Genomic DNA, 15,263 nt, shown 5'->3' with positions numbered 1-15,263 from the left:
TCAGAACATTCACACGTCGTGTCTCGTTTTCCCCGATAATCCGTATCGAAGTCAAATACTTTCATGGGTGTGTGTGATTTTACTGCTTTTGGGCATATCAGATGCCACTGAAATTCATCCGTGGACCGCATGACGTCCGGTAGACGCGGGGTCGAAACGGAGTGTGCATTCGTGTGCGATTTTGCGGTTGCATGATCGACTGCATGAGGGTCTGTCGCGAGGAAGGAAAGCCCTTGTAGAATGCCAGCCGACCGTAGTGGTGGAGTGGATGTTGCCGATGCCGAGCTAATGCCTTGCCTGTTACAGTGGCCTCGCCTGGTGAATTCTACAAGGGCCCCCCCTTCTACTCGGGTCAGATGTTTTCTCGCGGCCCGACCCATCCCAACCTCTTGTTGGAGGATAAGGGAAACGGAAACAGGCGTTTGGTATGTTGAGCATGATCCTCACTCACCTCGCATGCTGCATGGGGCTTTCTCTTCCCTTTCACTCTGCCTTGTATCAACTGTGCTTTTTTTTTAAAAATTTTTGCTTTTTAAAATTGTGCTTATTAAAATTATTTACTCTAGTTTTTGCTTGGTATTTTTACTTTTTTTTCTGAGTATATTTTGCTTTGTAATAAATAACTATACACTGCTTTTAATAACTATTAAAACAAACTGAAGGTGTTATTTTTGGAAAAACAGTTTACCAACATTTGATACTATACATCCATTATGCTACACTTAATTGCTTGTAAATACTAAGTATCAATAAAATTATAATTTTTAGATGCTGTCTAACTCCACAACTGGCTCTTTTAATATACTACTAATCAGCAAGACTGAACATTATATCAAGTACAAATTTGGGCTTAGCTACTAGGTACTCTGCAATATTTTGGTATATCATTTTCTAACGTGTTATATTTTGGTATAGTATTTTTTAATGTTACTTTTACTTTCTCTATGATAACATTTACTACACTATATTATACTATGTCAATATTTATTGAAGCCAAAGCCTACGCTGATTTTTTTTTATCATCATTCGTTCATACTCAGCATGTAGCGCATGTAAATGCATGAATGGGTTAGTGCATGTGTAAAATAGCTAAAGCCATAATTTATATGTTTATATTAAATAAACAATAATTGACCTATGTATAGGGACAGTATAATTTGTAGTACTAAAGTAGCTAGGCGTTGTCTTAATACTATAACTAAAATAAAATTTACTGACATAAAAAATAATACAGTACTCATTAAGTATAAGTAAATACAAATTCCAAAGTTGCTTGGTATTTTGTTTCATCTCTTTTTACACTACTGAACTATATTCTGTAAAAATTTTTGTTTTATAACTGAATTGAGAGTTTATTTAACAATATTGTTTGTCATGCTTCTTGTAATTTAAACATGTACCTATTGTCCAAACATCTGAATAATAACTTGAACAGGTATTTCATGATTATCAAAATTGCATATTTCTTTCCAATTATATCCAAGGTGCCAGGTTAATTTTTTCCATCTTTTAATTCTGAATATTTTTGATAAATTTGGTCAAAGAATAATGACTAGCAAGCTTATTTGCTTCTCAGTTTCAGAATTTAACAAATGTCCAATAACATAGTTGAAGAATATTATTATAATCCTTTAGAAGTACTCTTACGCTGTATTATAAAACTGTTAGATAATGTTGCTGTAGCAAGACTGTGGTGTGATGTTACAGTCTGCGTCCCGCCGCATGGGGTTGACCTGCAGCAACTGCAGCACCAGTACTACATCACTGTGGCGACGTAACACTATGGGTGAGCCCGTCTGTAACGCCTGTGGTCTGTACTTTAAGCTACACGGTGTTAACCGACCTCTCACCATGAAGAAAGACAGTATACAGGTTGGTCAACCTCACCTAACTTTAGCATTGGCAAATGCAATAGTAACTATACATTGGCATATCGTAAGCATTCCAAAACTGGAGTCTGTAAGACAACGAAAATGTGGACAAGCATCAAATTATTAAAACTTCCCAATAGATATATAATTTATCAAAATAAATTATTAATTATCCTATAGTCGTATGTAATTAAGGTTGTATCATCAATTTTAAAACTGAATTAAGATGTTGAATTAACAAAGAAACATCTAATTGCTTAACTATCAATAACAACCTGTTATTTTAGTCTATATTAGTTCCTATAATAGCAATACTTCTTAACTTTTATACCATTCCAAAGCCTAATATTGGAAGGATTGTGCTGGTGAAATGTGCAATAAAAAGATTAAATAATGTTTATTATAAAAACACTCACTTTGTTCTCTTTTTTTGCTTTCATGGATATTCATGAGTAAGTATAACACTTATTGGCTGAAAGTCGTAATTAGATTAATTAAGGTTGACATTTCCATGTTAAAAAGTTTCAATAAATGATTGTCTAAGTAAATATAGTTTTAAAATATTTAATATGTTAAGACAAAATAAAGCTTCAAACTAATGAATGCGTTTTCTGTTAAAGTATTTTTTCCACATTAGCTCTTTACATACCTATTAACTTAATGTAAGAAAACGTGGCAATATTTACCTACAATAAAAATTGTTGTATTTTACTAATATGTAATGATCAGTTGATATTTCTTTAGGAAGTAATGTTTGTAATGGTATCATGTTTAAGGTTGAATTTTGATCATTTTTGGTGCATAATGTTCTGTGCATTCTGCAATTGAATACAAGACTACAGTTTTCAATTGTTTAGTTTAGACAGTTTTTTGTGCTGGATAGTTGTGTATTGCTTCAAACTTCGTCATTCATATTTCACAAATGTTTTACTTTTTACATATTAAATAATCATATTGTTTCTTGAGCAATATTATCCTCGCTGCAGAAACATACGAGTATGTGACGTATTTTGAATACTTGTAGGTGTATTGTAGGTTCTTGGAAAAATTATATTTAGGACTTTTACTCTACCCTTCTCCTATTGTATGCTTTATTTTTCTACTCGTATATGTATGGAATTGTATGCTGTCTTCAACTTTTATAACTTTATTTAGAAAGAAACAAGTCAGGTTGTTTCTATCTAATTAGAATTGATTTATGTTAGTATTCTAATAAGGAGCTATTAAATGAAATGTGTATTAAATTATTATAATTTACAGATTAAGTACGATAGTATTTTATGAAAAACAATCAATATAGTATTAACTGTATTCATAGTGATTCATTGATATAACTTACTTATCATCTTGGCATAATAAACATATAACTGTACATAAATAAACGTTTGATTTAAACCAGAGTTATCTAATGATAAAATCTAAATCCGATCACGTTCAAGCAAGCTGAAGTGGTATCAAAATCTCAAGTGTATTTATAAAACGCTACATTAAATTTAAGTTTAAACATTACATTTCCAGAAGTTTTGAAAGATGATATGCAACTATTAGTACGCACTTGATGCTGGGTTTGGTCACCTCTCAGATTATTTAATGCCAATGAATGATGTAGTATTGAATATACTGTTCTGGTTTACAGAAACCTCAGTTTCTAGGTAATGCTGTGCTAATTAACTACTATGGAATATAATTTCATGTCTAATCTATAGTCCTTGAAAGGCTTTTAATACTTGTTAGCTATCTATCCACTATATCTAACTAAATTACTTGTAGAGTCTAACAAAACTACTATTATAAGGAGTGATAATCCTTTACGTTCATTTACAGTGATTACATTTTACGTTCATACAGTGTGTAAGGATAAGTAAATATAAACAAGTATAAGATTTTAATAAATGAATACAGCAATCTTTTACTGTATGTGTGGTGTGTTTATTGTTTCAGACAAGGAAAAGAAAACCAAAGGGCGGCTCTAAGAGCGATATGCCTAGTAAGCCCATCAAAATGGAGCACTCTGGTAAGTGTAACTGTGAAATAACAGAGTAAAATCTTCAGTAGAGTATTACCAGTAATCCATTGGAGAACTTGTCCAAGCGTCACTTATTGCGGCCGAGTGGGACTAAATAATCTTGCCCATGTAAAAATCATTGCGCTGTTTTAATTGAAAAACATTAAAAGAAAAGAAGTAATAGAATATTGACATGTGAATACTGACACACATTTTTTTGTTTTTCTCATTAAAAAAATTGTAAATGTATACTAAAAAAAATTAAATAAAAAATCATTTGGAGAAAGCAACACTACTGTAGAGCAACAAAATAGACTAAAATGTCCTGCCTGAACTTTGACTAATATATTTGTATCCAAACTCATTTTATTAATATTTTAATACACGTAAGCGTTTTAGCCAAAATCAATTCAAATATTCAGTCCTAGAGGGGCTAGGTTAATTGCTTCCTCAATGGGTTAACCCTAGAACTGGCATGCAATCCAGTTCTGCAACAGTGGGTATCCTAAGTGAGTTGTTTGCACATTCATGACATCAAGTAAGGATTGCTGTGTGGTCTAAGGTGGTACTCTCAGCCACGGGAGTTAGCCTTGGAATCCCCCTGATGTTTTGCATGTGGTGATTTTTGTGGTCTGGTGTACACTTATTATAGTCACTGGTCCATAGTAAAGCCGATGGGAGGGCTCATCTAAAATTAACAGTCAGTGTTTGGCTGTGGAAACACACAATTTTTAATATAATTTTTCTCAACACTCCTCTGACACACATTTCATATGCTTAATCCCAAAACACTGATGCTACTGCACTATAAGTTCTTAAATCTGTTTAATAACTTTATAACAGGTTATTTACAAAGTTCATTTTTCACTGCCAGAAAAGATCTGGTGCCAAATCGGATCTATTAGTTACGTGGTCGGCAGTTAAGCTGAGTTTTTTAATAAAAATTGTCAGAATTGTAAAACAAAGACTGGAGTTATACAAACTATAAACTGTTACATGTTTATTAATAAACCTAATATCTAAATTATTATCACATCTACATATTTTACATTTACAAATCTAGTAACTTTGGATGCATAACTTCATATCTTTGTAGAAATCTTGCTTTATATTCAGTCGTTAAGGAGATTATTTTTCATTCATTAGCTACTACTGGTGGAGGATGATTGAGGAACTATATTCTAAATTCTGTTTCATGGGTTTTCGCTTTAGTTACAACCTGAGATATTTGAAGTGTATGGAAATCATTAATACAGATCTATCATTCCAAACTGATATTTTTCTTTTTTTTTAAAGTTTACAAATCTGAAAATATGTGAATTGTTCAATTTGATTTAATTCTAGTTATTTATAAAAGGTCTTTATCTTCAAAAGTCCTTGTTACCATGTTCGTGATGGCAGAATGCATTGTACTTTTTAAATGCTGATACAATTTTGACCAAAAATGATAAATGTTCGTAAATTTTTTTCTGAAATAAGTGCCTTGACCATATCTTCGATGTCTAAAATGCAGCTGGATAATTTTCAGAGAGTATTATAAAACGGTTATTGCGTGACCCACCGTTGAGTCATAATGTGTACTTCTAATAGACAGTGTGACTCACCAGTGGATCCACGGCATGAATGTGTTCAAGGATTGTGTTTAAATTTCCACCCTTTAAATTAACCTCTGAATATTCAAATGTCTGCTCCTCTATTAATTTGAAACTGATCTTTTTAGAATTGTTTACAGAGATCAATTTCTTTAGAGTTTGAATGTTAACTAAGTATTAATCTTGAGAAATATTTCATGTGCGAGTTGCTGTGCAACTGCATTAAAACTTGGTCTACAACAGAGTTTTGCAAAGTGACCATTCAGGTGTTTATAGTTATAGTGTTTACTATAATTTATGTTTTATAGATAGTAGGTACTTTTTAAGTTTCAATAATATCTTTCAGCTAACACTGTCTGGTATTGTAGGTGGCAATGTATTGATTTTTATGCATAACACACAATCTGATTATGGCCCTAGATGTGCATTCAAAATTTATTTCATGTCTTACCTACATCCATTTACACTGTTGTGAATCAAATCGTCTCAATCTTGTCAATAGTGATCCATGGGGGAGATTATTGTGTTGGACAGTGTGATCTCATTCACTGACAACAGTAGCTTTGTAAATAGATGGTGCTGAATGTTTGAAACTGTGTTCCAACCTGCCGATGCTTACATACGAGTCAATGGTCCTTACTTTAGAAATACCCCTTCATAACAGAACACAAATAAACACTGCAGAGTAGAAAAATCAAGATCCAAACTCAAAAGCTACTTAAAAATTATATGTAAATGAAATTAGAAAGCAATTATTCAATATTTACATGAATATCATTACAATATTGTCAATTCTGCATTTCTGTTTTGAAACAAATGCCAATCAGACAATTTTTGTTTAAATGAAAACAGTCAACATGATTGGTTTTTATTTTGTTTTGCTTTTGTATAAATTGTTTTACTGATTAATTGCCAAAATATAAAACAAATGTAAAATGTTGGTGTGTTGTCTTTTGAAACAACTCATGGTTGTTGACTGTCCATTATATATCATCTCCATCTAGTAACATGGTTTTTTGTAAATAATAATGTTATTTTACTGTAAAGCAATTTAATGTTGTTTATTAAGTATTGAATGTGATTATTTAGATAATTATGGGGAGTGTCGGACCGGGACCAGTGTCGGAAGCCACGGACTAGGCTACTCTGCGCTGTATGGGGCGGCGGGACACACCACGGCAGCGGGGCTGAACCAGTTCTACGACATGGCGGTGGTGACCGGGACCAAGGTAGAGCCCCACGACGGAGACCAGAGTCCTCACATCGTGAGTCTGGCGGGAGCTAAAGCTGAGCGGCCCAGTGTTGTCTCAATCTCCTAGACACCCCAAGGACAGTGACAGTGACAGATCAACTGTAGAAGATTGTTTTAGTTTCAACTTTTCCTCAAAGGTTATAAGTCCGGTCAATAATTCAGATAGGATCTTATTGTAGAAAATTTATTTTAAAAAATATTCGATTTATAAAATTAGTTGTGTTTGGAACATATTTACACTGTTCCAAATTCCAATACCTTGTATACTGTAGTGCCAGTAAACGTTTATACCATTACAATTTTTGGAACAGTGCAGATATGTTAATAGTTACAAAATGTTTTATAAAATAAGTTTTCTATAAAATACTTCAGTTTTCCGTTATCATGTATCTAGAAAAATAGATATAGTTATTATACCTAAAAAGTAATACATTTAATCTAATAATAATAATTTATTTGAAAATGTGATGTTCATAAATTAGTTTAAATGTACGTATTCTTTCCTAAAGATATATTTTATCATAGAAGAAATTTAATTTATTTATTATTTAAAGTAAAGTACTCAACTGTCTTTACATCAATATATTGTTGTGTAATGTAATACAGAATAGTGATTGTAATGAAAGAAATTGAGAACAACTACAAATTTAAATATAAAGTTGAAACTACAGTGTAGTGGTGAAAAACACGTTATTTATTCATTTGATGATGATTGATGGCTGACGGATAGAACTTTTAGGCATACTGTGGTGCAATACAGTAGCAAAAAGCAATGGTTCAGTTTAATTTAGTTATTTCTAATATATGTTCTTTAATAATTTAATGTAAAGTGTTATTCCTGTAAATAAATAATACATATGAAATCAATTTTGTAGACTGAATTTTTAATATAAGTTTTGTAATATAATGTGAACAAGTTAGTTGTAAATATGTAAAAAAGAGGTTTTGAAAATTATATAAAATCATAAGTTGTGTTACCAAAATGTGACCAAAGTTAATTTTGAGTCCAGTTTATTTGGTTATAGTGCTTAAAAGACATTTTTATAAGTTTTCATATTATTTTTCTGTTGTAGTTTTAGTTTGTTTACCACGTTTTGTGTAATTTCACTTAGTTGTAATATGTAATGAATATATATAAATGAACATTTTATGACTACTATAAAACGTAGTGTTACCCTGCAAGGCAGTCATACAGTCATGTCATGTAGCTTTTTGGTGCTGAGGAAACCCTTTGAATGATCTCATTCGTTTATAGACATTTGTTGAAATTGGTTGCCTTCTTGCATTCTAAAAAACTATACCGGTACTAAATATTTAATGAACTATTAAAAATTTGTTTATTTACTGTAACTCTTAAGGTGCCTGAGAGCTCAAGGGTCCCAGAAAATTCAAATTGTTCTAAATTGAAAGAAACATGGACACTAATAATGTTTAGCTGCAATACAGTTTCAGGTTTTTGTTGAAATGGTAATTTTTAATATCTACAGAACACTTTTTCAATTGTCATCTTTTAAGTACCGGTAGCATCTTTCCAAAAATGGGTTATGTGTATCTCTAAATATATGACTGACCTAGCAGATCACCTATTGTAAGACTTACCATCTCTTGCCACTGGAAACATTCCATTACTCCATTGTACAGTGACTGTGGTACATTTACATTCCAAGTTCACTCACCAGTCACCAGTGACCACTTCCATTAGTCAATGACTGTTACAAATTTATTGTTAGATGTAGTATGATGCTTCGGTGCAGTATGTTGGCAGTGGCATAATCAGAACAAGGAATCTCATCAGCCATATTTCTTGCAAAAAAATGGAATTGTCAATTAATCAATTAGTACGATGATTTATTGTGTTCTGATTCAGTTGTAGCCAAAAAAAACTTTGCTGGCTATTTTTTCTTTATTTGAATACTTTAGCTGAAGTAATTTATATGGAGTCTTGTTCTTTCCTATAATAAATTTAAGTTAGGTTCATAAATGGCAGTATATATTTTTAAATAATTATGCTTGTTTCATTTGTAAAATATGAAATTCTAATATATTTTATCTTCATAAATCCTTTATGGGCTTTTGCACTCTTATATTAGGAAGTTATTTTTTATTAAAATATTTAAAAAATGTAACATATTATTGTATTGAGTATGATGGACACATTATGGCTGTGAGTGTGTCTTTTCATGACAAATGAAACAATAACAATATGAAAATTTTTGTTTAGTTTTGTATTAGATTTAATTTTCAATTCACACTTTCATTATTATATTTGATGTTACTCTATAGCTAATTTTGTTTTATTTTAGTTATAAAGGTACTAAAAAATTCGTAAATTAAATTCTCATTGTTCTTAAAGTTTAAAAAAATGTTGTATACCTTTCATTGTTAGTGCCTTTTTGTCCATCTTAATATTTTAAAGCATTAACAGTGATTAAAGTAATTACCTTATTCATTATGCAAACTGTAGTTAAAAGACAGTGATTAGTTTGGCCAAATAAATGTTTTACCAAATTAATTGTAGTTTGAATTGGGTATCAGCTTTTGCTTGTTCACAGTGTCAATTTTAAAAAGCCCTTAATTGATTTTTAAGATAAAAATAATTTAAAATTGTAATTAATCTATACGCAATCTAGAAATTCAATATTATTTTCTGGGGAAATATAGGATTAAAAATATAAACTACGACGCAATGTAATACAATAACATTGCGTAGTATATTACTGTGTTGATTAATTAATATAAAAAATTAGAGTTGCTCCAAAGAGAATCAAAATATTAATATATTTCAAAAAATTGCAGCAGACAGATTCTTTGTGGCCAGCCAGTGTGTGCTACAGTTGTCTCATTATTGTTGTACATAGCTCTAGCCTAGTGTGTAGGGTAGGAGATGTTTGTAACATCTGACATGTACGAGTGCTCTAGTTCAGCTGTCCATCCCCTCAACGTGGGGGAGAACTGTACATTCTATACACTGTATATTGTAAATTCGTTCAATTTATCTCATTTACTTTTAAGCAAAACAATGTTTTGTTACATATTTGTCAAATTATAAAAAATGGAGAAATATACAATATAATTTTCAAAATATTGCACCCAGTGTTAGTTTTTTCCTAAATTTCAACATTCTAGTTGCTAAGGATTCCCGTGTATTTTAATGAAACTAAAGCAGTTAAGTAAGTGGAGTAAGAGATCAGTGTGTTGCTAAGACATAATATAGTATATACAATTTTATTGAATTAATACATTTTTCTGACGTTAAATTGTATTTAATTCATGATTTTAGTGACAAAATGAAGTAATAAACATAATTTATTTTCTTTTAATTTTATATTGTCAAATTTTAACAGCTCCTTTAATTAGAATTTTAAGTTCTAAAGCTGTAGCATATGCTTTAAAACTAAAAATAGATCATAAAGTAACTCTAAACTATATCATGAGAGGTATTAGTTAAAGTTATATTTTAGACAAAACTGTAAAATATTTGTTACTTTAATTTAATAGTGCATATGTTCAAGTGGTCATCAGCAATACAATTGTATATCTTTGTATAAAAGAGATTATTTTAATGTCCGAATAACTGAACTAAAACAATGAGAATATCCCAATTACAAAATCATTAATCCAAAATACCAAGAGATAAATTTTTGCATATAAGGGAACAACCTAATTTACAATAATCTATGCAAGTTCTATGAAAAAAAATAAAACAGTAAAAAATTCTTATACTTCGTTTCAAGCACAATATTATGAATTCAGCAATTAAGTATTTAATATTATCTTTACTAGTAACAGAGCATCTCACTCTTAAGAGTACCGGTGCCATAGTTGCTTCTGGTTCTGATAAACCTAGAATAAGCGTTGCTTCTGGTTGTAGAATAAGCGAAAATAAAAGAGTGACAATTTCAGCCAACTTCAAAGCTGCTTGCAGCTATAACAATCTGCTTTAGAGATGATTTTAAAGTTTGGAGCCACAAAGTTCAGGCAGGTATGGGCTTGATGTAAAGAGACAGAACATTTTTGAAAACAGGAATCTTATGATGACTACAGGTGACAAGTTTTCTAAGGCTAGGGTTCCTGTTAATGTCCTTACAAGCTGACAACCCCTAAACTTTACAAATTCTGGGTGGGTTGAGTGGACAGAATTGAGTCAAGAGTTGGGAAAAAAGTCATTTATTTTAAAACTTTAAGGTTAGTCATCGTCTTGGTACAGGTACAGGTTCATAATGACATCCTAATTTGGAGGCAATGAGTTTCTGATATAGAAACATGAAATTTGTTCTATGATAATGATTCTTTCCAATAACCATGTCTGAACTCTAGAGCTAGAGGATATATATCAGTATTTTGGGAGGTTTTGAGGACTTCCCTCTTGGTCCATGAGGTTGGTGCATCAAGACTGAGTGGGATGAAGAGATAATGATCCCTCATAAAGCCAATCACTGACATCAAGGATACTTAAGGACATAGCTATCCTTAAGGTTTGATTATGAGGGTCCTATACATGATTAACAGTCTTGCATAACTATTTAGGATTGAAAATTTTTATCTAAATGAATATTTTTCCTACTATACTTGCTGTTAACAGCAAACTGAGTCAGCTGTAACTAAACCATCTGCTTTTAACATGGGAATAAAGTTTAAAACTGTAATATGAATAACTTAGAATATAGTTTCTAAATCACGATCAAGCTGTGGAGCTCTAGAGCCCCTCGGTTTCCTTCATTCGTACAGTTGAGTTTAACTCAGCCGTATTTTTAAAAGACTTATCAACTATATCTTACGGCATTTTGGAATCAAAATTATTATATATATTCCCTATATTGAATATAAATTATTATCAATTAATACAGATAATAATACGTTTAACATTCATCAGAATTGAAATACTAACATCTACACTTCTGTAGTGAAACATTTGTACATTTGGGATGAACTATTCATAATGCAGTTTTAAACTTAAGTCCCATGTGAAAAGCACAGCCTCAGATGTGCAACTTGCATTCCCTCTTAAAATAGTCCCAGTATTAGTCTCAGCACCACTTGGTAAACAATAGTACTAAACGTTTTAATACACATACAATTGAGACCTTTCAAAAATAACTGCTAAAATGTGAAATATTAGTCTTAATTAACGTATAATTTAGAATTCACTTGACTTAACACAATTAAAGTCAAGGCATAATTGATTCAGACCAAAAAAATCTGAAGGGTATTTCATATCTATTGCACAGATCAGTAACACTGAAGCTGAATGATGTATTGAAAGTGTATGTGTTGTGCATTGTCTTAGGTATTGTGACGGTTTGGGGCAAGAGTTACAATACCTAAACAATGATCATAACATTAAAATCGAAACCTACTTGGTAAATTACTTGGTAAAACCTAATTGACAAATCTTCAAGTAAAGTGTGTGCGATGCATTAGTGAGTAGTGAGTACAGTTTGAATGGGACAAAGTGGTTTCACGAGGTTCATGTAAATATAAACTATGATGGAAGATGAAAAATGACAAAAATATCTCCAAAGAAACAAGTGTTGGTAACAGATGGTCTAATAGAAGATCACCATACATATACCTTCTATATGGTATATGCAATACCTTCTGCAGCCTCAGAATTTAAAAATTAGTATTTAAAATTCTGAGAAATTATTCATTCAGAAAACTTTTTCTGTAATGAGTTCTGAACGATTGAGTGCTGAACTATGATCTGGAAATTGCTGGAACAAAGATATGATTGTGCTTTGAAGGACAATGAGGTCTAGTACGACAACAGCTTAGTGTCAACTAGATTTCCTGCATTGAGATGAAACATAGGTTAGACTCTGAACTGGAGATGAAATCATAGTTAAAAGAATAATTTTTTGGGTAAGACATTCTACCCCATGCCAAAAAAATGTTTGTCGAAGTCAATCAAAGGTGAAACAAATAATGAGCCTTGCTTATGATCATCATGATGGTTAGAGTTTCATGTGGAACAAGTATCACAGAACTGTATTACCATGAATTAATAATAACAGAAAATTCATAAAGCCCGATCTCTGCTGGTTGAGTTTCAGCCAATTTTTCTCCATGACAATGCTCGGACAAATATCGCCATTGACGTAATTCTAAAGCTGTGTGAATATGGCTGGAAAGTGTTACTCATCTACCCTACAGTCCTGAAATAATAAAGTACGATGCATTATTTTTTAAATTTCCCTTAAATTAATCTTAAAAGCTGTCTAACAAAAGGCTATTAGAAATAGATGTTACACAGAGAACTTCTTTATTTTCTGTAATTTCTTGTACTTTATTTATACATGGGAAGCATACTACTGTTATATCAACAGTCTATGTAAAGTACAATGAAGATGACTGTTGCCATCTGTCATAATTTATTTATTACCATTTTATAATTACTACTACATATACCAATTACCACATATGCATATTTTTTCATTGTAATCAGTTTGAGACAGCATTTCCTGTCACCTTGTCTACCATACAACAGAGATCTGATCCCATATCATGTTCTGGGATCAGATTTATTCAAAATTCATGCCAAGATACTTCACATGTTTTGGTCTCAATATCTTCTCAGTCTACTTGGATCCAGATGTGTCCACCTTTTGTCTGGTGAGAATGACAATTTTGGTCTCTAAGAGTCAGGCTGAGCTTACACATTTAAGCCAGCACTTTAGTTATCATTTGGTAGGGAACCATTACAACGTTCCCATAAATAGAGAATTACAATGTATGTGGGTTCTATACAGTTATTTTCCTAACAACACACTCTGATCTGTATCAGGCTTAATCTTCCAGCATGCCAAATTGTGTATTGAACACGTGTGCCAGTTATCTATCCCTAGGGTAGCTGTGAGACATCCTCAGGAGTAGATTCAGATATAATACAACAGTCATGGGCGTAATCCTTGATAGGGTCCTAAACTGGGGACCCCATCTGGAAAGGGTTTTCACCATAGGTCACAGCCATTATGGAATGTATTTGAGAGAATCTTCATCTGCAGTATAGGAGTAAGACGATTATCATTTTCACAGATAGCCAGGCAGCATTAAAGGCATTGGACTCTTGTGTGTTCAATTCCAAACTTGTCTGGGATTGCTATTAAGTCATTTCTTCCCTTGCCAGAATCAATAATGTGACTGTTCATTGCTGGGTTCCTGGTCATGAGGAGATCCCTGGGAACGAAAGAGCTGATGCCCTGGCCAAATTCGGATCAGCGTCCAATATGATGGGACCTTAACCGTTCTGTGGTATTTCTAGGTTTGAATCCTTTGGAGCTGTCTTGAAATAGGTTCATGCTGAATACAAGAGAAAGCATCCGGGTTTGAGCATGTGCAGAATGGTTCTACAGTCGCCTTCTACTTGAGTGGCTACTGACTTTCTCTCACTAAGTAGATCAGATCTCTCTTCTCGGGTTATGGGTCTGATTACGGAACATGGCCACCTGAGGAAGCATCTTCACAGAGTCCATATCCTTTGGGTGGATCCGCACTGTAGATTGTGTGACGAGCAGGAGGAAACTGCTCTACACCTGTATTTTGATTGTTGTGTAATAGCAAGGGAGCGGTATGCCATCTTTGGTAGTTTGGACAAGGGTGGTAAATTTCACCAGCGGAGGACCTGATCGGTTGTTCCGGCAGTTTGTAAAACTGTTGAAAATGTAGACTGGTCGGCCTCATGGTGTTTTTTCGGGGTGCGAAAAAGACCCTTGAAGCTTAAGTGTATGGTAATAGATGAAGAAAAAGAAGGTTCTGATATGGTAGTAAGACAAATTGTGAACCCACTGGCTAAACTGAACCTATTTTGAACATCCAGTGTGATCAGCCTCAAGCACAAGTGATGCTTAACACCTTCACTGTGGTTTATACTGAGTGATCTTGACTACTGTGAATCAGATTTTGTATTGTAAGGTGTCTACAGCAGTCAATGTTTTAAAGACACTCTCAACTTCCCAAGTTTCTTAATTGTGGAACAGGCAAGACAAAAACTGTCTTCATAATCTGAAATTCAGCCTCCATTCTGAACAGTTTCAGTAAAACTTGGTTCAAAGTTTCACAAGGAATTTCCTTATTGTGTCCATCATACACAGAAGGGTATGTGGAATGGATTTCAGGAAATCCCTTGGATTTGGAGGGCTTGGTGCTCGAAATTAACATAAGTTTTTGTCATTAACACTTTCACTGCCAAGGTATTTTCTTATGTTTTTCTGCTATCTGTTTATGTCAATAAAATATAATTTACGCTATTAGGCCAAGTGTATATATTTTATGCACACAAAAATTTCCATCTCCAGCCAAGTGCATAACTATTATGCACGGTTTGTTTCATTGTTTGAAATTCAGTGTATAGAAACTATGCATAGCTACCATCTAATACAATGTAATATCATTTACTTCTGGCCTGGTGGAAACCTATTTCAACTTTGGTTTACAAATTTAGGTTATATTATTACCGATTTTTGTCACTAGAGTGAGTGCATGTTTCTCAACCAAAACCTACAGAGGCCACATGTGACAGCACAGTAGTGAGTAGACTAATAGAG

At 32.6% G+C, this 15,263-nt stretch overlaps 1 protein-coding gene across 3 annotated transcripts in view; it reads left to right on the top strand.

The window, feature by feature from the left end:
* Nucleotides 1-9,809, top strand: part of LOC124359574 (GATA-binding factor C-like) — a 97,251-nt gene extending 87,442 nt beyond the window's left edge. For 2 of the 3 annotated variants that reach the window (XM_046812446.1, XM_046812447.1), the window contains exons 6-8: nucleotides 1,708-1,872; nucleotides 3,813-3,885; nucleotides 6,558-9,809. In XM_046812446.1, the coding sequence (XP_046668402.1) occupies nucleotides 1,708-1,872; nucleotides 3,813-3,885; nucleotides 6,558-6,787 (468 nt within the window). In that variant the 3' untranslated portion in view covers nucleotides 6,788-9,809. Of the gene's footprint in view, nucleotides 1-306; nucleotides 426-1,707; nucleotides 1,873-3,812; nucleotides 3,886-6,557 lie in introns of all 3 variants that reach the window. The other variant, XM_046812448.1, reaches the window with a different exon arrangement.
* The last annotated feature ends 5,454 nt before the right edge of the window (nucleotides 9,810-15,263 follow it).

This window comes from Homalodisca vitripennis, chromosome 4 (assembly GCF_021130785.1).
Source record: "Homalodisca vitripennis isolate AUS2020 chromosome 4, UT_GWSS_2.1, whole genome shotgun sequence".
In the NCBI taxonomy this organism is placed as follows: Eukaryota; Metazoa; Arthropoda; class Insecta; order Hemiptera; family Cicadellidae; genus Homalodisca; species Homalodisca vitripennis.
The sequence above is the reverse complement of the archived record's forward strand: the minus strand, read 5'-3'. Positions and strand labels throughout refer to the sequence as shown.